The 26,690-nt window shown below is 41.7% G+C and overlaps 1 protein-coding gene across 1 annotated transcript in view; it reads left to right on the top strand.

The window, feature by feature from the left end:
• PKHD1 (PKHD1 ciliary IPT domain containing fibrocystin/polyductin) overlaps positions 1 to 26,690 on the top strand; it is a 245,592-nt gene that overhangs the window by 195,520 nt on the left and 23,382 nt on the right. Inside the window, exon 60 of the mRNA XM_058419697.1 lies at positions 13,012 to 14,017. Coding sequence (XP_058275680.1) covers positions 13,012 to 14,017 — 1,006 coding nt within the window. The remainder of the gene's footprint in view (positions 1 to 13,011; positions 14,018 to 26,690) is intronic.

Raw genomic sequence — 26,690 nt, 5'->3', positions numbered from 1 at the left:
GCCTCTTAAACAAACATTTCACTTCCGCCCACTTGAGTCTGAAAGGGCACAGCCATCACCAGCCAGCTGTAATGTCCTTTCTTTCCCTGACTTCCTTTCTCTCCCTCTCTTATCTCCATGATCTTCTCTTCCCCGTCTCCCTCCCCCTAGACAGCTTTATTAAATTCAGACCTCTACTTCTGAGGCCTCTCTGTCTGAGCTCCTGCTCCATGTGAGACGTGGAGAGTGAAAGGAAAAAAAAAAAAGAATAAAAATTCCCTTATATTCCTCCTCTCCTCAACGTCCTTGGCAGCACAGGAATGCTTTCCACAGAACATCCTTCTGGCTGGATGTTTGGGTTACTGACTGTAGTGCTGCCAGCATTATTTACCATTTTGGGACCCCAGGGAAACACAATGTGCAAGAAAATGAGAATCAGTTTTTGTCAACTGACAACACGTGCTTGCCATAAAATACCACCCTTCTAGGCAGGCTTTGGGTTGCAAAGGGGAATTACATGGAAACAGAATTTCTGTGGCTTTCATGGAGAGTGGTTATAGCCCAGATTGTCTCGATAAAGCACTACAGGTTTGGAAATGGCTTGCACCAGTTTTCTATCTGCTGAATTAGTCTTGGTGCTTAGCACTGAGTACTTTGGGTACTCTGACTCTGGAATGAGCCTTTCCACCCTAGTGGGAAACAAACACAGTCTATGAGTCTTCAGCCTGCTGTTCCCTGTGACTGCCACAGGAGACTTGTGGAAACTGAACAAACCCTGCCAGCTGGGCTCTTTGAAGGCTCTCCAAAATGTCTTGGCTCTTCATGGCACTGAAAGACACTCTGATGGCCCAAACCAGCAGAAATGCTTGTGCAGGTTCCTGCTGAGAGCTTTTCAGCTGAGCTTTTCAACTGGGGTGTCCAGAAAATTAAATGTGTAAATATTATTGATGCCATGGAATAAACAAGCAAAAATCATGCTTGGGCTTGTCTGATGGGTGTGTCTGGCAATGCAGGTTTTATACCAAAACAGACCAAAATTGTCTATGCTGACAATTCTCTTCATAAAAGTTAGGTAATGTAAACTATTATACGTGAAGGGCGTCCTTTAAATTCCAGCAGGGTGCCTGAGCTAAGAAGCCTTGGAGAATCCTGTTCTGCCTTTCTGCCTAAATTCTTCTGCCTATCCTAACACAGTATCAGTGTTCTTTTCCCCTCTTTTTCCTGGTGTTAAAACATTAAAAGCTCTCAAAGAAGAAAATCTGCCTGTGCAGATTTCCTGTGCACAGATAATATTTTCTCACCTGACAGCTTCGATGTGGTTTTGAAGAAATTGAATATCTAGTCCCGTAATGAGGGCAATGATAAATAAACACATAGTGCCCCAGCACCAAGTGTCTCAAAAATGTTGTTGACTGTCATAGTTTAGAGCTTGAGCATAAGGCAAGTGCCCTCAATAACATTTATTTTCTATTTTTCACAATGATCTGGAGAATTGCCCGGCGTAGGAATGCAGCTCTATAATTTTATTGCCAGATAGGGTCAAGACATCAGCTGTTTTACATTGGCCTCATGCTGTCATCAGCTAGACCACCTGAGGAAGTGGCCTGCTGGGAATGCATTTAAACCATCCAAACAGGGACATCCAAACCTCTGCAAGCTCAACCACCAGAAATTACAGGGAAAAGCAGAGAACAAATGGGATTTACTTTTACTTCCTTCTAACACCATACAATGGACTGTCACTTCTCTTTTCTGCTTCCCATTGCAGCCTGGGATGTTTTCAGACTAAACAAATCCCTGAAACCTGAAACTTGGCCATCACTTATGGAAGTACCCTGTGCAGAATGGTTAATAAATAAAAAGTTAAAAAGAAAATATAAAGACAACCCTTCCACTATTAGCAAAAGGCTCTTCAAAGCTACTCTCTTGCTCTGGGCTTTTACAATAATAAGCTGAAAAAATACATTAGAGAGCAGACTCCTTTCTAGCCACTTCATATTTCATTTTGCCTCTCACTTGTCTATTTATTTTTACATCTTTCCTGATTAGTTCTCAATTGTAGAAAGACAACATTAGGCACAATGAGTTTTAAATATACTCCCTGGCCAAAATAACTCCAAGGCCTGTCTGAAATTTCAAACAGCTCACTAGTAAGTCTGGAATAAAATATAAAGGAAGTGATTCTCACTAGTTAGAGCAGGACAATCAGAACTGGTGGGTGTTTTCAGTGCCCCACCAATACCCTTATTTTTTTTTCCTCTGTGTCCATCACACCACACAACCAGGATCAATGTGACTCTGTCCATTCACCTTTATATGAACATGAAGAACACTGTCTGGTAAAGTACAAGAGATGTTCCACCTCCAAATGTACTCCTTTCCTGTTGGAGCTGTCCAGAAGGCTTGGGATGGGTCAAGGAACAGATCTTGGACCGCCTAAAATAACCACAGATGAGTATAACAACTATTTGCAAAATCAAAGATCCTTCCAACCGTCTTGAAAGCATCTGAAGTTCTGAATGAAAGCATCATTGGGGTCATAGATCTTCTCCAAGTAATTTTCAACCCAGGCTACTCCTCTGGATGTACTCTAATCTGGGAGTTTTGTCCTATGAAAAACCTTAAATGCCTAAAATATAGATATACTTTATAAAGCCCTCCGAAGCTTGATGTAACTTTGTAAGTTTGAAATATATGACATATGGAAAACTCTTCTGTCCTACTTTTTTTCCCCCAAGATTCATTGTAGACATAAGACTAAGCTGACAGGCACATTTGATATTTCAGAAGTGGTGTTTGAAAGCAGTGTGCTTCCGTTCCCGCATCCATGTTGGTTCCAGAGGTTAGAAATAATTTTTTAGGGCCTTGTTCTATTTGCTCAACTCTTTTGGGGTAAGTTCTCTAATTCTGGGCTTTCCAAGTTATTTTGCTGAGGGCCCCCTCTGTTTCCTGTGTGAGCTGCACTGTTCAGGAGCAGACAGAGCCTTGCTTTTTAGGGCGACTGCACCTTGCATATGTGGGAGTACCTGTGTTCCATGGCTTGGTCATCAGAACTACAAAAGCCAAATGAAGAGTTTGATCCTTTTCAGGGTCTTCCTCAAAATTTTGTTTGTAGCTTGTTTATGTTTCTGTCAGGGATAGGGGAGATTTCTTTCCAGTTTTCAGACTGATGATAGTGACTTCATCTCCCTCCTTTCTCTCTTTCCTGTCATTCAAAACTGGAGCAGATGGTTCCTTAGAAGCTTGTACAGAGCTGTCATTTCCCTGCTATTTCTGAACATGAACGTGGATTGGCCTGGCTGTTCCACAAGCTTCATTAGCAGCATCCTTAGTGCTTGGGCTCATTTTACCCAATGGAGCTAAACCATAGTTTAGTGCTGTGGTTTAATGGCAAGATGGTGATTGATCAAAGGTTGGACTTGATAATCTTGGAGATCTTTTCCAAACTTAATGATTTGGTGATTCTCTGATTCTAAAGACAGGCCTCCAGTGCAAACTATGTGTCTAGTTTCCACACATAGCCAGCAGAGACAGATACCTCCAGAAGTGGTACAATCCATCCAAAGAAAAGCAGGAATTAATGACCCTCTAAAAGTCTCTCTTCTCCCCCTCTCTAATGATTATTGTCTAGATGAACAGCTTAGACCAGACAATTAGCTTAGACTGGATGCTTAACATTTAGGCAGCTAGAATTAATGTGATGAATCCCTTCTATGTGCTCAGATAATGACTGTAGCCTTTGTGCCTCAAATTTTAGCTCTTCAATATGTTTTCATAGGTGTTCAGATTCTGCACCATGCTCTCAGATTAATTTCAACTTACAAGGCTTAAAATACTCACCTCCCATTACTGTTCATTGTCATAAATATGTCATGGCATAATATAGCTGTCTGTAGCCATAATGAAATCCCTCTGCTTTAAGATTCAAATCCACAGCCCATACAGGACTAATATTGCTGAGAATCACCCTAATAATGTCACAGGAACTCTTGTGCTTGTGAACCTTTCTGTTATGAGCACAGGCTCTTGGACTGAACCTTCAGCCAAGGCACGTGCAAGTAAGATTTGAATTTTTTTGTAACTTAGATGGGGAAAGAAAGAAAGAAAGAAAGAAAGAAAGAAAGAAAGAAAGAAAGAAAGAAAGAAAGAAAGAAAGAAAGAAAGAAAGAAAGAAAGAAAGAAAGAAAGAAAGAAAGAAAGAAAGAAAGAAAGAAAGAAAGAAAGAAAAAGGAGCACTCCAAAGTGATATCCGTAATTACAATATTCCCCACAGAAATTAATATAACTTGCTAAAAAATCCCCCTCACTTGTATTAGTTCTACTATGTTCCTAATTAGTTGGTTTCAAAATCTTGTTACTTTTTTTTTTTTTTTTTCTTTTCTTGTAATAGAAAGGTGATCTTCTAATTTCCAACCTAAGCCTCCCTGGTTAAAATACTAATAAATCTATTTTTTTCTCTCTGCATTGGACATGGAAAACCAACCTTCCTTCCTAACAATTGTTATAAAACTTCTATAAAATAACTATGCCTTTTACTATACTAACTTAAATGTCTGCTGTCTTTTGGGGCTAAAATTGGGATATATGAAATATATATTTTTTTAAATGACATTGTTGGGGGAAAAAAAAAGGGGGTTTTAATAATATAGTTTTGCAGAAAAAATGTACACAGACCAAATATATTATAATTTCTCAGGCAAAGTTAAAAATTTAGTAAAAAAATTAGTATTTAGTCAAAATGTGTTATTTGTCAATGAAAAAGGGAGAAAGTAAGACAAATGAAATCTTCTGTTCTGCCCTCTCAACCTATTTCTTACAGAAATCATTGTCATTTTAAAGCTTATTTCTAACCCAAATATTTCCAGGAACTGCAGGTATTTGGTATTTTCCTTCTAGCCTTCTTCTAATGGAAAATCACTCAGTCTCCTTGTGAGTCAGTTCCCAGGACCAAAGAACTGTTCTCATTGGGAAGAAATGATAATAATAATAGCAGTAGAGTTCCCTGAAAATTTTATTTTGAGGCAGTTCCTTTTATGCCCTAACTTTATTTTTGCAGAAGAAAAGGATGATTTGTCTTTGCAGTAACTGCAGGCCAAGGAGGGAAAGCGAAGCTGAGAACCTCCCTGTCCACAACAGTGATGGTCTGAATAGAGTTCAAGTTTATTTGACTAATTCTTTCACCACTTGTCAGAGAACATACTTTTGTTTGTGGTAACAAAACAAGCTCTTTCCTCCCCCGTTTCTCCAGTGAGTAGCACAAGCACTTGTGTGGAGCACAAATTACCGTAACCATTATGATGTTTGCTGTCAAACTCATTTATTTATGCAACTGCTGTGGAAAGGCCTGGGGCCCAAAAGCAACCCTGAAAGATTTCAGAGCCCTGGTGTGGGGTCATGAAAGGGAAAGTGAGGGGGAGGGCAAAGCCTCCACTGGTTATGAGAAAGGAACTGACACAGGAAATGGTCACATATGGCACAGATTTATTGTGTCCGGGACTTCCCATTCAAAACTCATTATATCCACAGCTCAGAGCAGTGCATGGCACAGCCACATTCATTTTTAGGTCTGGCATCTGACAAAATTGCTGTTCTGATTTCAGGTGGTGGTGGCAATTTTATCATTCCTAGACTAGAGAGATGGTGACTGGAATTGCGTCGGCAAAAGCTCTGCTGTTTGCTCCCCCTCACCTTTATGTTGAGCCACAGGTATTGGTGTGACTAAAGCTTCAATCAGCGAGGTTGTTGGTCAGAAGAGAAAAATCCTCTTAAAAACACCTAAAGGAAACCAGGATTATCTTCAAGGAAAAGAAAATGGGAAAAACTTTGGTAGTGACGAGAGAAAAAACCTGATACTTGCAGAAGAGCATGTTTTTCAAGGTGAAATAATAGGGACAGAAAGATGTTTCTCTTTGCATTTTTATTTGTGTTTCCTGGGAGACAGGACCCATCTCACACAGAGTTGGCTTTTTGGATGGTGGTTAATGATTTCAAGAGGTTTGTGAGAATAGTTAGTGTGTCTTACCTGCTTCTAAAAGCTTCTGGGCTGTTTAACCATTTTTGTCTCCACGCACAATAAAATATGCAGCAACACTTTTGTCCCTGCATTGGATTTATTCCTGAAATAAGCATTATGGGGTCCTTGTGTCATCAGGATCACTAAAATGACTAAAGTTCCCAAATCATTAATCATAATGCAGACAAAAATCCTTCCCAGTTGTGTCTTTCTGATTAAATTTAGTAAAATCATGGACAAGCTGCTCTGGGCCAGTGCTGACAGTAGCAGGAATGGGTCTCTACCCAGTCAAGCAGCACTGGGGTATGGACACTGGAGCTTCCTATTGCATCAGGAGCACAGCTCCAAGCCCACTTTTGTCCCAGCCATCACAGCAGCGTCCAAAATAATGCCTGTGTGCTTTCCAAAAAATAGCGTGAGTCAGGAGCCAGTTCAGAAATGCAGTTTGGAGGTGATCACTGTCTTCTGGAGGGTCTGTGACTTTAATACTATGGAAATGCCATGCCAGCTGGCCTCAGGGACTGGGACCTGACTTGGCGCTGGTTATTATATAAGTTTTGATGGATAAAATTCTCAAGCAGCACAGTTCCAGCTGAGTCTTCTGGACATAGGTTTTTCCAGGTGTGGCACCTTGCAATTCAGAGGATTTGTGGAATTATGAAGAAAATCCATTCATCCAGCCTGGTCTGGGCAACTTCACTAAAGGGCCCTTCCAGATTTACTGACCCACCTCCTCTGGGAGGGCTCAAGATATTTTCTCCTGCCTAGGTTATTCTCCTCCCCAACTTTTTGTGGGTTTGTGAGACACGTTTGGTGTTTTCTCTCAAATACAAAGAACAACAGTGACCTCTCTGACTCAAGCGGTTCCTGACCTGTAAATCACTGAAAGTTTGAGGAGCATTTTGGGGGAACATTGCTATATGCATGCTTTGTTCCCATACTCTTTTTGATCCCTGTTGGAGAGCATTCTGACCTCAGAGAGTTGCTGGTCTCTCTTCTTAAGACTTGTGCACTGATGCTTTGAGGTCAAAAATGAGTTATTATTATATTCTCTGGGAACTGTAAAACTGTAATTTTTTTTTTGTTTATGACTGGGACAGATATATTGTCATCTGTAACATGTGCCTTCCCTCTCAGGCATGGGGAGCTCTGAGGGGTTGATGCAAACATAAAAATGTATAACTATATGAAAGAGGCAAATAACACTTGATTTTACAGAGAATAAATAGCTGCAATGTGTGTGGCCAGATCAAAACATGCACACAGTGAATATAAAAGCAAATATTTCATGTACTGCACCTGCTTTTCTTTGGATTTGTGTGTGAAAGGGAAGGATGAATGCAATCTCAGGGTGGGTAAGAAGAGAGATTTACTACCCAGCTTCCTTCAAAGAAACAAAGAAACACCAATAACTGTCTTTCCTCTACTTGGGCACCTACTTTTACAAACCTTGAAGGAACATAGTATTTCTGAATCCACAAATGTGTCTAAAATTGGCTAGGGGGGGAGTCAAAGTTTTTTATTGAAGAACAATAAACAGGAGAGCATAAAACCCCCACACAGGGTGATGTTATGAGACTCATTTCCTTTCAAAATAATTTTCTTTAAAAGGAAGAATTAACAGCCTAAAGCAGTGACTCTATTTTTATTTACATGGTCCCTGCTATGAGTACATATTTATGTGTGTGTGTTTGTGTGTGTGTGTGTTCCCATGGCTTAACTCCAGCTGGCAACTCAACCTCACGCAGCCCCTCACTCACTCAGCCCTGGCGGGGTGAGGGAGAGAACTGGAAGGGTAAAAGGGAGGAAAGTTGGGGATTGAGATAAAGATCATTAAAAAGGGGAAGTATGGGTTGTGTGAGCAAGCAAAGCAAAACAAATAATTCATTCACCACTTCCTGTGGGCAGGGAGGTGTTCAGCCACTCCAGTGAGACTCCATCACAGGTAACACGGACTTGGGAGGACAAATGCTGTTGCTCCAAGTGTCCTCCCCTTCCTTCTTCCCCCAGCTTTAGATGCTGAGCATGACCCCACATGGTCTGGGATATCCCTTGGGTCGCCTGGGGTCAGCTGTCCTGGCTGTGTCCCCTCCCAAATCCTTGTGAACCCCCAGCCCATTCACTGGTGGAATGAGGAGCAGAAAAGGCCTTGACTCTGTGCAAGCCCCGCTCAGCAATAATTGAAACATCTCTGTGCTATTAACACCATTTTCAGCACAAATCCAAAACACAGCCCAAAACAGCTACAGTGAAGGAAATTAACTCTGCCTGAACCAGAACCAGCACATTTGTGCACAAATACTTGAGAAATATTTGTTCCACTGTGCCTTCCTCTGCAATTGAACTCAGAATAATTTACCTTTTCTGGATTTCCAAGGTACTGTTCCTGGTCCCGTTTATTTCCCATTTGAATGTCAGCAGGTCAAAAGGAACAGTTAATGCTGATGAATATTTCCCCATCAGCAAAGATACGTGCTGGCCAGCCCAAGGCCAATGAATCGCAATTTCTAAACAGTGTCCCATTTATCTCTCCCCTCCCCCTTCCTCCCCTCCTTGCTTTTATATTTTTGTAGCTATAATTGTAGTTAAATTAGAAATAACTGAAGGGCAAATCCAGTCAGATGGGAAGAAAATTGTGGGGGATTTATTTTATTTTGATAAAAAACTGACATTGTCTTTTGTTTTTGTCAGAAAGAGACTCTATTTTTCCTTGTACCATGAATTGTGGAATCTATCACGAAATGGGTAAAAATTATTGAAGCAAATGGTGGTGTTAACCTGAAGGGAAAAATCATTAATGTTGATGTATTTCATTCAATTTTAAATGTAGAATTTATTTTATTTTATTTATTTGGCATTGGGAAACAAGGGAAAAGGCAGGAGACTTGTAAAGGACTCCATGTGCCTTTAAGTCAAAACATCTATTTTAAAAAATGCTCTTCTCTCCTTCCACCTCTCTCCATTTTTCTAAATAAAGGATATGATGTGGTGATGGTGGTGGAGTTTTTTTCCCTAAGCAAAGAGGACCCCCTCGGCACATTATTCTTTTCAAATGTGAAATGAGGTGGAAAATCCTCATTTCACTACAGGAAGGACAAATATTGACACAAACTTAATATTTGTCAGGAGCCCTAGAAGCAACCTGAGTGCTAAAATTTCATCTAGATGTATGTGCTGGTGAGTTTATGTATATAAATAAATAATAAATTTGCCTTGATGATGGGTGGGACCTGCAGAAAGCAATGTCTGCTCGCTGAGGCGGATGAATTATCTGCAGAGGGTGATCACACACACATTCCATGTATCATTTCTTTCTCTTGTGTGGAGCAGGACAAACAGGTGAATTCACCAGCCCAAAGCACCCGTGTCCCCTTCCTCTGCCTGGGAACAAAAGATCCCAGATAGAAGTTCAATATGTGAATATCTTCTCTATCCTTCCCACATATTTCTGAGGACTATGGTTGACTTTTATCCCTGTTTTTTTTCTCCCTCTCACACACACGTGTGTGTGTGTGTGTGTGCGCGCGCACGCAAACACATACAAATAGAATCTCTGTAATCTGATTTCACCCATTGAGGGGGGATGCTTCTGGAATTTATCACTGCTATTGTTCATCACCGATGTAAATAGCACATGTCAGCTCAATATTCAGTGGTCACTCAGTATTTATTAAGTCCTGTCCACTCTGGCCTTTTTTAGAGGAAAGCCCTGGGGCGGATTAGCTGCTGGCCGTGACACGCCGCGTCACTTATCTGTTCGCATTGATTATCAGAGTCAGCTGTGGCCAGGACTCACTTTTTTCTTCTCCTCTCAGACCCCTCTTACAAGCACCCCTGCTTGGATTTTCATGAGGAAATAATCAGATTAGGGCTTCAGTGGCGAGTTCATATGGAGTTCTCTTTCTCCAATGTGCTACTAACCGAATAAACGTGTTTTGTGGTAAATTATAAATGACATTATGATTACTAAAGCCAGCATGGGTTTCATTTAAAAGTGATCGAAATTGCAGGCTGCAGAAATTGTGACTGGCAGATAAGGCCATTTGGAGGAAGACAAGCAATGATGCGTGTGTGTGTGCATGGGTGTGAGTGTATGCGAGAAATCAAGCCAGCCCCCTTCGCAAGGCAGGCAGGGCTAAGGAAAGTTCTGAGAGATCATGAAATATCATCAAATCCCATTTGTAGACATGAGAAATGTCACCAGGGGGAGATGGGGTGTTTCCAGGAGAGCCATGGATGAGATGTTTCAGCCTTTGTGGGCAGGCTGCTGGCGGCACAGCGCATCCTCCCAGTGCTCCAGGACAATTCCAATGTCTCTGAGCACAGCATTTCCACTTCTGTTTTGAACAGAGTTGTTCCTCACTCTCTTTTTGCCTCTAGCACACACCGACAGCAAAATACTACTGCAAAATACTTACACTGAAAAACAAAACAAAACAAAACCAGGGAAAAGCAAGAAAAGGGAAGCAAATTTGTGAGCTGGTGTCTAAAAATAGGGGGGTTGTACAGATCCCATCTCACTTGGACATCCTCCCTGAGCAGAGCTCGACATTTATGTAATTCCTTTGCTTCCCTCTGTGACGTGCAGAGGGAGAGCTCACCCTGGGGAATGTTCACAGACCACAGGCTGCACATGAAATACTGGAAATACAATAAATAATAGGTGAGAACCCACAGGATCCAGGCTTTGAGATGTAACTAAAGGCAGAGCCCAGAATTATTCAATGGAATCATAGAATGGCTTGGGTTGAAAGTGACTTAAAGATCATCCAGTTCCAACACTTCTCCCATGGGCAAGGACACCTTGCACTGCACCATGTTGCTCAGAGCCCCATCCAACACTTCTCATAGTTAATTTCTTTTTTAGGAGTCTGCTACTTTTTTCTAGCAGAAATTTTCACATAATGTGTCCTTGATAAGGGATGTCCTGGTGCCTTAATATCCTCTTATTCATCCAGAAGTTTGTGACTCCCAAGGATGTTGCTGTCCCTCATTTTTTATGTGAACTGAATACATGTCCCCAATTGCTGACTGAGGAGCACAGAGTTAGTTTAGACATTTGCAATACTTTGCCTAACACGTTTGTTAGCACGTCTGGGTGAAGGAAGGAGAATTCTAGCTGGCTACCGCAGCAAATTCCTCCTTTGATTTTATTTTGAAGAGAGGAAGAAAAAACAGAAACACACATCTTTTCCTAAGATGCTCCAGGCAGAAATATTTATGCTTTTGGTGCCTGTATCTGAACTCATTTACTTTTATTCTCTCTTTATAATCAGTGGTGATCTCATCGTTGCAGCCTGAGGCACAATTTCTCTCATCTTAAAGCAGAGACCTGCATTTGGTCAGATGGAGCACACTGTAAACTTGTAGCACCTTTCAGGACTTTTTACAAAGATATGGAATGGGAGCACAAGGGGGGATGGCATCAAACTAACAGGGGTATGGTTAAATTTGATATTGCCAAGAAATTCATTACTGTGAGGATGTTGAAGCACAGGTTGCCCAGAGAAGCTGTGGATTCCCTGTCTCTGGAAGTGTTCAAGGACAGGTAAAACATGGCTTTGAGCAACCTGGTCTAGTGGAAAGTGATCCTTTTCAGGGGGTTGGAACTAGATTATATTTAAAGTCCAGCCTTTCAACCCAAACCATTCTGTGAGTCTATGATTCTAACTCAGAAGACTGTGTGGATTACATCTCTTCTTCTTCTATAAAAGGATCCTCTTGACTTGTCTGCAGAGGCACTTGGGAAGGAATTTAGTGGGAAATCCTAAATATGATGTGTGTAACGATCTCCACCTGTTCCATTCAGTGAAAGAACAAAATGTTATCTAAAGTGGCTTTTGAACTCCCATTCGTTGTGTATTATGCCTACAGATGTCACAGCTACCAAAAGAAGTCCAGGTGACCCTCTGCACTTGTGTTTAAGTGACAGGACCCCACCTCTGGTCAATAAAATTATAGGATTGCAAAGTGTAATACAGATGGCTAAAAATAAGTATTTTATGGTGAATTTAATTAGTTTTAAATGTCTTTGTATGGATGGCTGGGGAATTGGGTGTGTTTTAGTTATACAAATATGTGTTTAGTGTAATTTCTGGTGCTGTGGGGTGTCCTTGCAGTGCATATGTCTTCTATAGACCCTGTGTCACATGTCTCAGGTACCTCTGGACATCCCCAAAAATCTAGACACCTGCCTGTGAGCAAACAGTGGAAATTCCAGATCTCAACTGGCTGCAGAGGGAGTTTGGACAGTTGGAACACGTGTGAGAGTCTCCTGTGTTTGTAGTTGTCTGAATCTGGTAGTTTCTTCCAGCTCTAAAACCTGATGAGGTGATTCATCACTGGTGTAGACTAATGATGTTTGATCCTTTCAAGGGTTTTCTGTTTGAAGAGCAGTCAAACAGTGAGTGGGATGAGACAGCATTTTGTAGGGTTAAATTATCTTCACAAAGACTTGTAGTCATGCTCTGATTCATCAGCCTGCTACAGGCTTGAGACCAGGAAAAATGTAGAAGGCACTAGGACATGGGGACAAAGTGCTGGGTCAGACAAAATCCCTGTCTTGCCATGTATGCTCTTTCAATGGATACTGTAGTTTGATATCTCGAAAGAACAAGGTAGATATATGAAATGCTTCTGTCATTTGTTTTCAGTCCTCAACAGTTTTCTACTCCAGTGCATCTAGAAGCAGATTAAGTTTCTACCTATTTAATATCCTTCACTATCCAGGCTTCTCTTAAAACTATGCAAAATTTTATGACTGACAAAATTACTTCAGATTTGGAGTGGAATAGGTAAATAAGAAGCTATTTTAAAAAACAAACAAACAAACAAACAAACGGGACAAAAAAAACCCCAACCCCCCCCCCCCAAACCAACAACAACAAAAAAACACCCCCCCCCCCAAAAAAAAAAAAAAAAACAAAAAACAAACAAAAAAACCCCACAAAACCCCCCCCAAAAGAGATGATGTCTGAAGCAATTAATTTTTTCCCCCATCTCCCTTTATTCTCTTCCAGGAATTTACAGAGATGACAGTAAGTGCCTCTTCAAGCCCTCAGTACAAGGCTACTTCTGCAAGCAGACAGATCATGCACTTGTCATCTTAGAAAACTTGGATTCTAGTGTGGACAGCCAGAGACTGTTCCCAGTGACTACAGTGACTGGCAGCTTTATGGACACCTTCACCGATGAGACCTCACATTCTTTGTGTTACCCTGCAGAGCATCATTCTACTTTCTTCTCGGTTCTGCCCTCCACCAAACTCACCACGGTTTGCTTCCCAGACCTGGCACCTCTGGTTTTCAGACTCTACCTCCTCAGTGGCCAAAACACAACCAAGCTGCCTCTGGCCATATTCTTCCCTGAACCACTCAGCCTTCGTGTTTTCACCCAAGGGAACTACGTCGCTCCAACCCCATCTTCTTTTTCACTGAATGCAGGGGCAGGAGCCAATTACTTCAGCTTTGAGGACAACCTTCTCCATGTTCTCCTCCATGAGAAGGAACCTGTGGAAATAGTTGCTGGCCTTTCCCTTCTTGTAGCTTTCACTCTAACTGAGGCTGTTGGGGAAGAGGGTGAGGCAGTCATATTACATCGATTTGCTGATTTCTTGAAGGTTGGTCATAACCAAGTCAGAGTAGTCTATAATGTTCCGGGAGGTGAAAGCACTTTGAAGGCAATCTCAGCCAATGCCAGCAAAAAGAGATACCACTGCCCTAACATGGCATTTTGCACAGCCTTTCAGAGCAGATACGGCCCACAGGAAGAGGGGACACAACCAGGGAGCACCCGGGCTCTGCATCCACCTGATGGGGCTGTTCCATCAAGAGCGCTGATCATCGAACTTGGTGATCTGCCAGGTCGTCCAAGAAATGAGTTGACAAGTGACAGCCTAAAGAGTTTGGCCAGAACAATTATCAACACTCATCAGATTGGAGACCTTCAGAGCTGCCTTGGTTTGCCAGTTGACACGTTAATGGTAACACAGTCTGCTTTGCTGTCCCCAGGAGAAAGTAACAGTAGGTAAGTAGCAGATACTGATTTAAGTGTAGCGATGCAGTTTATCTACTTGATGTACTTATTAAGTTCTCCATTGACTAAAATATGACCAACCGTGCTGAAACTTACTATAAAGTTTCCATGATTTATCCCAGAGAAGCTGTGGCTGCCCCGTCCCTGGAAGTGTTCAAGGCTGGATTGGACAACGTTTGGAGCAACTTTTGGAAGGTGTCCCTACCCATGGCAGGGGGTGGAACTGGATCATCTTTAAGGTCCCTTCCAACCCACACTATTCCTTGATTCTGTGATGTCAGAGCTATGCCTGAGTACTAGCTGGACTCCCAAGCATCAATTACCATGTTTTTCTGTTGGTGCTCATGAATCTCTGGATTGCAGATATGTCAGTGGAGCTTTAAGTGAGGAACAGAGTTCCTGGAAGTCTGCCTTGAAACTATAAAGAATTGGGTTAATTCAGGCCATCATAGCTCTTAAATTCTAAACAATTAAATCTATGAATGTTCATAAATTGATATGGCAACAGGGATTCATTTTTGAAGATAGGTTGTTGCATTAACTCTCTTGGAGATCTAAACATTTATTCACATACTTTTAAAATTTAAGGCCACAAAAATCTGTTTAATCTTTTACTTCAATATCCTGCATGATACAAGCCACTGCTCTTTACTTTGATGCCTTAGTGTTGACATTTCTTTTTACCTAAAATTCTGGACATCCATCTAGTTGTGATGATACAAGAGCTACCTGAACATGTGCCTAGATGCTGGGTCCTATTCCTCTTCTTTCTGTCACAAATACTTTCCCATTTCCTCTTGTCAGCCTCTACCTCCAGTTTCCCTTGAGAGCATCTGGTTCTTTCCTCCACTTTTACATCAGTAACTTTCTGGGCATTGACTCTTCCTCCTCCTCCTCCAGATACCTTTAGAGTAATCAAATCCCCTCCCTGTCTGCTTTGGGAAAAAAAAAAAAAAATCATCAAAATTTGAGCTCTGGTGAGTGTTTCTTTTTTTCTCTGTCTCTGTTTTCTGAATCTGTTTGCAAGTGTGCATGACTGAAAGTCAAGATTTCCTTCTTAGTGGATTACCCAAAGTTGGACATTTTTAAGATTCACTGGACAGGGTGCTGGGCCACCTTGACTAGACCATGATTTTTCCAAGAAGGGTTGGACCACAGGATAATTGAGGTCCTTCCCATCCTGGTATTTTATGATTGTATAGTATCAGTGACAAATGCAAAAGTGGTGTTAAATCCCATTTTCTACTGGCACAATTCATTGATTGCATTAGCTCATTCTCCCACAGAAACAGGAGAGCCACATGGTCTTCTGCTTACTCCCTGTTTTCTTTAATTCCTTTTCAGTTCTGACTTTCCAGAACCAAATTCCCTCTCTTTGCCCAAATCCTACATCCCACATGATCTGGGCCCCCATGTTTGACTTTTCTGTTGGTAATTTATCAGCCTACAAAACCTTCCATGCATTTTATCAGTAGTAGTTCCATATTTGTACCTCCACGCAGGTACAGCAACAAACCTACATTTTGAAAGAACAACACAGGACACTCCTTTGCTTTACAATAATTTCCCACTGGAGCTCCCTTTTGAGCTCTGCCTGTTACAGAGCTCTTGCTCAGTTTTGTACATACTAAATTTTAGTGATATTCAGTACCAAGGCTCACTTTTTGAAGGTCATTTTTTTCCATTTCCTCCGCAGCAACAAACAACCCTTTCTCTCCCTCCTTCCTCTGTCCCTGTCTTGCTCTTTTCAGCCTTTTACATCCACTGAGCCCAGATGTCAGCCCTTATCTGCAGAGGAGGTTGTGAAGAGCAGGGCTTGGATGGGAGGAGACAGCAGTGTATTTCAGCATCAGATCCTGACACTGTATTAAAAGCATATGGGTAATATGAAAAAGGTAATATCCCATCTGTTTTTAATAGGGGACATGGGATTTGATGTTTGGCAACCTTATTGTGTACTCTCTTGATACTGCATAATGTTATTTTTTTTATATTGTGCTCTACTGAGCCTTATCCAAGTATAAGTATATTCCATATATTCCATCTATGCAAGAAATAAATTGGATTTGTCTAAGACTTACCCTCTGTAATTAATAACACATCTTCTCCCATTTGCTGCTGACCCGTGGACCATCCTGATGTCTGCCAGTGATATAAACTGCTGTTCACACACTCAGCTTTTCTAGTAGACACTGTGTGGTTCGTGGTGGAGAAGCAGCCACAAGGAGGACAATGGTCTGTGACTATAGGAATCTTTGTTTTGTTATGTTATTTTGGTTTTGGTTTGTTGGTTTCAGCTGTAGGTGGCTTTTTGGGAGTTTTTTTTGTCTATTTGGGCTTTTGGGTTTTTTTTAGGGGGGTAGGAATTTATTTTTTGCTTTCTTTTGGGTTGTTTGTTTGGTTTTGGTTTAGTTTTATTTTGTTTTGTTTTGCTTTGCTTTGCTTTTTTTTGCTTTTGGTTTTGGGGTTTTGTTGGTTTTTTTTATGGTGTTGCATTAAGCCCAATGAGGAATTATTAAGTGCAAGATCAAATCTTAAATCAGGACCAAATTCTGAAGAGATGCTGTATTTTGGATCAGCAGAACCAGCATCACTCTTGTGAGGGGGGCCTGTTGGTGTCACACTGAAGGACACTGAAAAATGGGACAGCAGAAAAATGACGTGGAAAATTTTACAGTGAGTGGTGAGGCCCTGGCACAGGGTGCCCAGAGAAGCTGTGGCTGCCCCATTCCCTGGAAGAGTCCAACGCCAGGCTGGATGGGGCTTGGAGCAGCCTGGGACAGTGGAAGGTGTCACTGCCCATGGCAGGGAGTGGAACTGATGATGATCTTTAAGATCCCTCCCAACCCAAAGCATTCCGTTATTTACACGATCCCAAGACATGATCCCGAGAGACCATTTAAAGGTGAGAAGCACCATCTTCTGTGTGCCAGCAAGGAAACGTCTAGGCTGCCTTTTTTCAGGCAGAAATGACATCTCCATGCTGGGACTGCTCTCCCAGCTGTGTTTTGTCTTCCTATCTGTGCATACTCCGGTAAAAAAATATTTCGAGCAGCAAGGACCAGGAGAGTTCCCTAGGAAGAAGGCTGTTTTACTGCAGACACAAAAGCCTAAAGCCTTGAATTCACTGCCCCAATTATGGAAAGATCTGGGGTCTTTATTGAAGAGAGCACTCACATCACCAGATCACAGGACAGGCTCAGAATTCACCCATCCTCCGCTGCTTGGACTCCTCTGCACTGTTATTTATTGCTCCCCATCAGTCATAGCTTTTCTGGAATTACTCATGGCTGGCATTTCTGATGCAATAAAGCTGCAGATAACCTGTGAAATGAAATCAGAGTTTTCCTGTTGGGACATGTACTGTCCCCACGGTCTATCCGTCTCCATTTAAGCAGCACGTGCTGGCACAGGCATGGATGATGGGGCTGGGATTACAAGTCAGATGAAGTATTCCAGTGCATTTTTCTGTGGAAGGAAAAGAGGAATATTTCCACACCTGAGTCGTGCAAAACCCAATAGGACCATCAGAAATACACAGAACCTGCATTCTTGCCAGGCCTCTCCTTGGCCTTTCAGATCAGTGAATTGTCTTGCCTCACTATCATTCTCAACAACTCTCTGAAAGGAGGTTGGAGCCAGGGGAGAGTCAGTCTCTTCTCCTAGGTAACAAGCAACAGGATAAGAGAAAACAGCCTCGAGTTGCACCAGGGGAGGTTTATATTGGATATTAGGAAAAAAGTCTTTCACTGAAAGAGTGGTCAGGAAATGAGACAGGCTACCCAGGGCAGTGGTGGAGTTACCATCCCTGGAAGTATTCAAGAGGCAGGTGAATGAATGGGACATTTGGGGACACGGTTTGGAGGTGAAAACAGTGGTGCTGGGTTAATGGCTAGACTCAATAATCTTAGAGGTGTTTCCCAACCTTAATGATTTTATGGTTCTATAACACAACAACTACTACAAAAATATCTTTAATCAGCACAGACTGGAAATTCATTTGCAGCTCAAGACTGTTGAGGCTGAAGGGGAGCCTTGGAAACCCTGCTGTGCTAAGGTATTAGTCAGTAAGTCTGTATATAACACTGCCAAGCCTTTAAAAAATATGGCTTGTCTGTTATGATTTGAAGTGCTTTTATACATGATTTTAATTTAACTCCTTTGTTAGGGTCACTTCAAGCATGGCTCATTAATTTGTCAAGAGAAGACAGAGGTGATTGCTGTGACTGCTATAGTCTTGCACAGCTGGAGAGTCAGAGATGTCTATCACAAAGTTTATCTTCCTGTGAAATGCCTGTGTATAATAGATACCGTGATGTAGTTACAGATAGAAATCCCTGTTTTGCAAAATCCTCCTAATATCAGTATAAATATGAGAGAACAAGAAGCACCATGATGAATGCATTGTGTGTGTTTGTACAGGTGCCTTTTTACAAAATCAGGAATATAATTCTCCACAGTGCAGAAGGCATTTTGTCCCTATCTCCACACTCCAGCAGGGTGCTTTTCTCCTTCTTGATAGACCTTTAACCTGATACAAACTGAAATATATTTTTGTTGAGAGTTATGTTTGGGGTAGCATGTGAAAAATGGTGCTTGTTAAGGAAATTTGAGGCTCACAGCAAGGAATAAAAGGGAAGCAAATTATCAAAGAATGGCTCATTCCAACAGCAATTCCCATGCAGAGCACTAAATGAGATATTACAACTATTTCTCTGTGTCACACGGTACATACAGAGGCAGCAGGGCTGGAGTTCAGAGTAGATGAATTCTGACTCCTCTTAACCCCAAAGTGCTTGGATTTGGTAACCTTTGTGCAGGTTTCAGGCAGGCTGCTGTGTGGAATTGCACAGGTTCTTATAAAAAATAGACATGACAACTTTTTTTTCCTGCATAAGTATGCAAGGTTTTTCTCCAGTGAGCAGGCAAAGGCAGGATGCTGAAAATCTCCATGTCAAGAGCTACAGACATTGTAGCACTTGAAGTTATTTCAAAGTTTTATCTTGCTACACTGAAGTGAAGGTGTGGAAGTGATTATACTCAGGAGCTTAAACTAAAATCAAAATCTCCTTTAACTTAAATTTCTTAATTTTAGGTTAGAAATTTACAGGGGCAGTGTAGAGGGCATATTCTTATGTAGAATCTGCCACTCACTCACAGCTGCTGTACAGAAAAGGACAAATTCAGCTCAAGTAAGTAAGAGGAAGGACACTTAAGATGACAATGGAGTTCATTTTAAAAAGCAAGGAATAGAATCATAAAACCATTTAGTAAAGAGTTTGCTTAACTTGGCAAAACAAATCTGGAAGATATCATTTTATCTGTGAAAATATGTCACGAGAGTAAATACCAGTGAGGAATCTTTCGATAGTAATGGACAATGACAGCAGAGGAACAAAACAGTATAAGACATTGAGAGGTAACTTTGCATTTAAAAATAGAAGTAGGTTCCTCCTTAGATAATAAACTGGAATAACATTGCCATAGAACTGGAAAAAGAACATTTCACATTTCCATTCAATACTATTTTCATGATTTTTTTCCCCACATGGCCAAAATTTTATTATGAATTTTATTTGTTTATTTAATAGCTTGGGGATAGTTAAGTTGGCCAACATCTCTTTTAAAGTTTAGAGAATGGTGGGAAATTCCACATGAAAAACCTAGAGAGTTTTCCATCAGAGGAGTGGGATTCTGTAATGGGTTACTTAAGGTATTGATGGGCTAAGAAATGTCAAGTGCATGAAGTGGGGGTTAAAACTTCAACAAAAAGGGTTATGTCATGTAAAACTGCCTGATCAAGTTGTTCTTTTGGAATCAGGATGAAATTTTTATTATCAATTCGTTATTCTTTTCCTAGTGGGAAACTTAGTAGTTGTCAGATGGGCTAGAAGTGGGTGGTCATTGGGAACTCAGAGACTCAGACACATTTTCCCACAATGAAGGTGGTGATAATGGATGTAATAAGAGTTTATGTGAAGGGATTCTGTGTTAATAGAATATTTATATGCCTGATCAATAGTGAAGTTTTAGTCTTTTACTAATTTTTTTCTTCTGGTAGAATTGAAATCAGGCATCAAAGCCGAATTGTCAGTGTAAGGAAGGCCCAGTCATACCAGGGATGAGGATGCTACAAAAGGTCTTTAATTATGTAGATATTAGGCCACAGATCTACTGGTTTAGCTTTTTTTTTTTTTTTTTCCCTTCATATTTAAATCAAGGAAGGAAAACTAAGGAGGCGTCTTTTAACCGCAGTCCATGGTCAATCGAGTAACTGAATTGCAGCTTAAGTGGAAAAGTTTTTCATTCAGGTTGTTCCAAACAAGCACAAAATATGATGTCTGTCCAAATGAATGTTTGGTTTTGAAGGGGAAAATACGAAAAGTAGCCTTGTATATGAGCCTTGTGTGAAGCCAACATTTCCCTTGCAAGTTTTTAAACAAATCTCCAAACTACCATTCATGAATCTTCACATTGCCTCTCCAATAATAGTAGATAAATATAATAATAGTTTTTCACCACTGCTTTCCTGGGCAGGAGCCCTTCTGACAGTGTAGGGGTTAGAGGGTCTATCACCAGGATACATTTCACATCTAGGCCTTAAATTTTAAACTAAATTTCTGTTAGTATCTGGTATGGTAAACATGGTATGGTATGGTAAACATATCCAAGAATTTGTCATTTCCCCTCAAAGATGACAGCTGTGAATTACAAGATTCAGGCAATTAGAAGTCCTACCCCTCACATAACTGGTTGCTTGTTCTGATAATGGCCTTCCAAAACTCAGTTTGTGGCTCTGCAGGAAAGAAGGAGGAGATAGAAAAGGTGAAAGGAAAGCAGGAGAAAGCAGAGGAAGAGAAACATGGAGCGGGTAAGAGAGATTTGGGAAAAGGAGCACAAGACTTTGCATGTCTCTATAGGAAGAAGGAGGGATAAATTGCCTCATATCCCCCACACTAGTCTTGGTCTTTGAAGCTGAAGGGTTTGTGTTAATACATCTCAGTTAAAAATGAAGAGGATCAACTCAAGAGAAGCTATTCCCTATTCCAGTGTTCCCTCAGAAGTTAACGTTGTTCAGATATGTGCAGGAGATCCAGCAGTGTCCCTGTCATGCTTCTCAAGCACTGTAAAGAGACCCAATCCCAGCACTGGTACTGTCAAACAAAACCTGCCTTGCTCGTGTCACACATGGATTTATTTTCCCTCCTAACGACTAAGGGGACCTGCGACACAAGCGATGATTTACACGACACAGGCACAGGAGAGAGGAGCTGCCGGCCACGTCTCCAAGGGGCCAATCCTGTCCCCACTCCGCCTTATTTAACATGTGAGTGGTGTCACCTCTATCAGCAGACCTTGTCTGCTGTGACATTTGAGTGAGTGACGGCCGTGTCAGCTCCCAGGCCAGCCCGCTCCGCTGTCGCGTCGTGCTCTTGGCCTCCGCTGTGCGTCTGATGGGAAAGAGGGGAAAAATTCTTCCACATGCTTTGTTAGCAGGAATCTGGTGAGCAAAGAGTTAAATGGCTTGGGGTGCTGGGTGTTTGTGGGTTAGCATGCATGTGTATGCATGTATATGGGTGTGTGTGTATATGTATATATGTATTTAAAAAAATAATAAAAATAATAATAATAATAAAAAATATATATATGTATATGTATACATACACAGGCACCTTGGTTTGGCTGCAGGACCTCGTGCCCGCAGGCCACAGTCACATTATCATCTGGAAATTGGATAACGACAGCACAATGACAAATCCAGGTTGCCTGCAATAAGGTGCTAATCCCTTTGCTTTAATATCGGAGCAGCGTGTAATGATGTTTGGACATCACTCCAGTTTACTGACGACCCCACTGGGGCCGGCAATAGAAGCGTACAACTGTCTAACAAGCCATCAGGTGACCGCCGTCGTCAAAGCAACGGGGGATGCAATCTAATCTTCCCTCCATCCCTTCCAGCTCCCAATAAGGACCAGATTATAGAAGTGGCCCATCAATGCTTGGTAACTCGAATCAATTAACGTTAATTCGCACAATGCTATGATGTATTGTGATCACTTTCATTTCGGAGAAGGGGGAAGAAATTGCTATAATTCACCTAAAATGAGGTTGTCTATGGTGCTGAGGTATTAATTGGGTGTCCATATTAAATGGAAAAGGAGCACGGTAGTGAAGGAAAAGTGGATGAGTGACTCTCTTGGCTGCTATTGACCTATCAGAAGAAGACAGTGCCCTTTTCCTTTGCTTTTATCTATTACAGTTTTCCCTATTGCGTGTCAAGTTGATGTATTATAAAAAATTCATTTGGTGACCTTCCACCCCCCTAGCAGATTAAACAATTTCACTGGGATGGCATCATTAACAGGGCCTTGCATTTAATGATGATTTCTCTAAAAGGCCACGGAGATTCGATTTTAAGCTAACAGATTTATTGCACTATTATAACATATCGTAAAAAACTGTACCACCTACGGTCTGGTTTTAGGATAGAAACTGTTTAAGAGTTTATGTGGAGCTTAAAGTGGTATTACCTTGGGATACGCAGCACGGCAAAGCTCTGACCTCCGGCGGGATGCTGTTTACATTTAATAAAAGACATTTCTCTGACAGTAAACTTGGGGAGTGTGTTATGGAGGAGGCCTGGCTTAGCTCCTCACCACTGGCTTTGTCAATAGGGGCATTTCCACTGATCTACAGCGATTAATGGAAGTCACTAATGAATCTGGAGGATGTTTCTCTCCTATCTCATGCATCTGATCCGTCCCTCTCCTTCTAAAGGCTTCTGGCGATCCCACATCTAGACCCTTCATCAGCTTGGTTGTTCTAATGAAAGAAGGGCCTAGAGGGGAAGTCATAGGAGGAGAGGCTGAGGTCACTTGGTTTGCTCAGCCTGGAGAAGAGAAGATTGACAGGAGACCTCATTGCAGTTACAGCTTCCTCATGATGGGGAGAAGAGGGCACACACTGATCTCTGCTCTGTGGTGACCAGTGGTGGACCCAAGGGAATGACATGAAAACGTGTCATGGGGTGTCTAGGTTGGATGTGAGGAAAAGTGTCTTCACCCAGAGGGCGGCTGGACACTAAACAGGCTCCTCAGGGCAGTGGTCGCAGCACCAAACCTGGCAGAGCTCAAGAAGCGCTTGGACAATGCTCTTGGCACAGGGTGAGATTGCTGGGTCTGTCCTGTGCAGGGCCAGGAGCTGGGCTCCATGATTCTCTTTGATTTCTTTCTATTATATGGGAAAATGTGGGAATTGGTGGAAATAGAAGTCATCCTTCAAATATATTTTCTTGCTTAAAATAGGAATGACCTCAGACTCCTCATTGTTTTCTGATGCTCATGTCACACTTTTCTGTCTGTATTAATTAGTGACAAGATCTGCAGGGGGAGACAAAGCTCCAACAGTGCACCTGAGAGGGCAGAGGGCTGGTTTATTTCATCATCCCATGACATCAGAACCCATTCTCACCCAAAAATGCTGAATTCCTCACAATCCTTGCAGTGATCCTGTACCTACTTTGTCTGCCACAAGTCCTCAGCTTACCTATGCCCTGTCCTTGCTGCACATTCCTTTCCTGAATCCCTTTGAAGTCATCAGCAATTCCCACCTTTTCAACAAAAAAGAATAATGCCTCTTTGGCTGGATCATGATTCATTTAGTCATATTACTCCCTAAATTCTTCCCAATTTCCTTTCCCTTCCAAGGATATATTGATTTTACAACACTATCATTGCAGACATGCCAGACAACTGTTCAATTAATTTCAATGTCTATTAGGAAATTAAACATGCCAGGGGCTGCTCTTTAGCACCAAGGCCAGCTGACATATTTCAGCATGGCCTCATCTAAACTTCCAAGTGAAAGTATTTTCTGTATTAGCTCCCAGATCATTTGGGAGTTGTTCTGGACTTTGCCATTGGACCTAAACCACAGCTTAAGAAGGACTGATAGTTTAATGGTAGAGGTGATCAGGTGTCAGTGCCAAGGCTTGTTTTTGGCATCATTTGGTTTTCTAGTAGACACACATCAGCTCTGATGGACCCTTGACCCAGGCTCCCATCCTGATCTTCCCCTTGAAGTCAATTGATAATAGTAGTTCTTTTTCTTCTTCTTCTTTTTCTCATTCTTCTCCTTCTTCTTCTCCTCCTTCTTCTTTTTCTTTTTCTTCTTCTTCTCCTTCTTCTTCTTCTCCTCCTTCTTCTTTTTTCTTCTTCTTCTTCTCACTATTATTATTGTTGTAGACATTATTACGATGACATAATTATATTAGTAATGATATTACTATATTACATTAGATATCTGGAAGAAATTCCTCCCTGTGAGGGTGGTGAGGCCCTGGCACAAAGTGCTCAGAGAAGCTGTGGCTTCCCTGGAAGCATACAGGGTCAGGTTGGATGGTGCTTGGAGTAACTTGGGATGATGGAACCCCTTGGCAGAGGGTTGGAACAAGAGGATCCTCAAGGTCCCTTCCAACCCAAATCATGCTATGATTTTATATTTTATAATTATAGTTATTATTGCAATTGCAAATAAAATAAGAAGCTCTCCTTGATTTCAGGAGTACTTAATTTTCTCTCCACCAAGTTTCTCAATTAATCCATAATACCTGCAGCAGACCCTCTGGTTTCAATGCGTTTGAACTTCCCTGCTGCTAAAGGACAGGCACTTGCGCTCCTGTGGAGCCTCAGCCTGTTCAGCAGACACATGTAGGCACTGGTGGTAGCAGGATCAGGGATCCCTGGTGTCCCTGCTGACTGAGGTATCCCCAGCCTGCTGTGCCCACATCTGGAAGAGCTGCAGGGCACTGAGCATCAGAGCTGCTCCCTGTCAGCAGGGAATTGCAAACCAGCCTGCTCCCGCCCAGCAGGAGACTCCAGGGTAGTGGCAAGCAGCACATCCTTCATGCCCACGGGATGAAGGCAAAGGTCTTGGTCCTGGCCGGACTATGAGCATTCATCTGCCTCCACCTCCCGAGGGCAAAGCTCTGCCAGGAAAGGCCTGTTTTCCTTCCAGCATGAATCAGCAGGGGAGCAGCAGGATGCTCCTTTCTCCTCCTCCACACGAACATCATTTTAAGGAGTATAACTTCTTGTGTGCAGGGTTGTGCCCTAAGGCAGGGGCTCCCCCACAGCATGAGTCAGGTTGGACCATTATAAACACCGCATTCCATGCTGTGTGAACCAAGTTCAAATTACCCACAGACAGATTCATTTTTACACTGCCATTTTAAGTATCCATGTCTAGTTTTGCTTTGTGCTGTTTTATTCATCAATATTTTACCAGAGAGTGAAAGAACAAGGGGGAATGGTTCTAAATTAAAAGAAGAAAGATTTGGATTAGATGTTAAGAAGAATTTTTTTTTTTCCTGTGAGGTTTGCACAGGTTGCCCAGAGAAGCTGTGGTTGCCCCACTCCTTGAAGTGTCCCAGGTCAGGTTGGATGGGGCTTGGAGCAGCCTGGGATAGTGGAAGGTGTCCCTCCCCATGGCAGGTGGTGGAACTGGATGAGCTTCAAGGTCCCTTCTAATACAGATTTTCTATGGTTCTATGATACTCTAATTCTATGATTCTATGATTCTACAATTCCATGATTCTATGATTCTCCTCACCCCAGGGAGTGAGAACTACTTCCTAGACCCACATTTTGCAGCAGCCTTCCTCTGTGCACTATATGAGCACAGTTTTAGCATGTAGAGCCTGGGGTGTGAATTCAGGCTACTTTTCTTATTTGCTGTCAATTTTAAAGAAGCTGAGGAGAAAAAAATAAAATAAAAAATGGAGCTTTACAGAAACTATGCCAAGACTCACCTAAACCTCTCTGTGCCCAGCTGGAGCCAGGGAGCTCACAGAAAACTGCAGCTCTTTAGCTTGAAAACAGGAATGACTTGGTGAATTGCTCCTGCAGTAAGTTTTGGTCACATGGCTGAATGCACAGTTGTGGAAGAAGGTGGATAACAGCACCTTATTGATGCCCTTGACATGAATTTCAAACCTAACTCTACCTTTGAGACTTTCCCACTGGCAAAAATACAAGATAAAGAACCATAGTAAGAACTAAAACTTCAATCCTTGAGATAACTTTTGAGTATCCTTAAAACCTTAGTTGATCTTTCTGTCAATTGTAGTTCAGACCAGTATTTTCCATCAGCTCAGTATGAACAGTTTCTCGTTTGTAATACCCTGAAAAAACATCCACAACCATCACCCAAACTAGAAGAAAAACAGTTAAAAGCAAAGGAAACTTAAGCTCCACACATCTTGTGCTTGTAAACACCTTTAAGCAAACACTAGAGATCAATGTGCTTTTCTTCTTTCATTTCAAGACAATACCAAATCCCCAGCCACTTCATTGCAATTGCAGATTAGAGCATATTATATATATATAAATTATATATATATGAGATACTAAATGACACAAAGCACTGGGAGAGGGAATGAAATGATCCAGGCTCAGAATAAAGTGTTGATTCTTTATTCAAATGCAAAAGTGTTCTCCTGGGATGTTCTAATTGAAATTTCAGGCTTGGAAGAACCAACGTCTTTCAAGGGGGTGCCTGTAACTGCTTTATTTCTGTCTGCAGACTTTGCAAATTGGGAAGGTGATGACAGGAAAAAATGATGGCAGAAATGCAGTAAAGCTCTGTAAGTGCTGTGCTTGTGTAG

Source organism: Hirundo rustica, chromosome 3 (assembly GCF_015227805.2).
Source record: "Hirundo rustica isolate bHirRus1 chromosome 3, bHirRus1.pri.v3, whole genome shotgun sequence".
Taxonomy (NCBI): Eukaryota; Metazoa; Chordata; class Aves; order Passeriformes; family Hirundinidae; genus Hirundo; species Hirundo rustica.
This window is presented reverse-complemented; position numbering and strand designations above follow the sequence as displayed.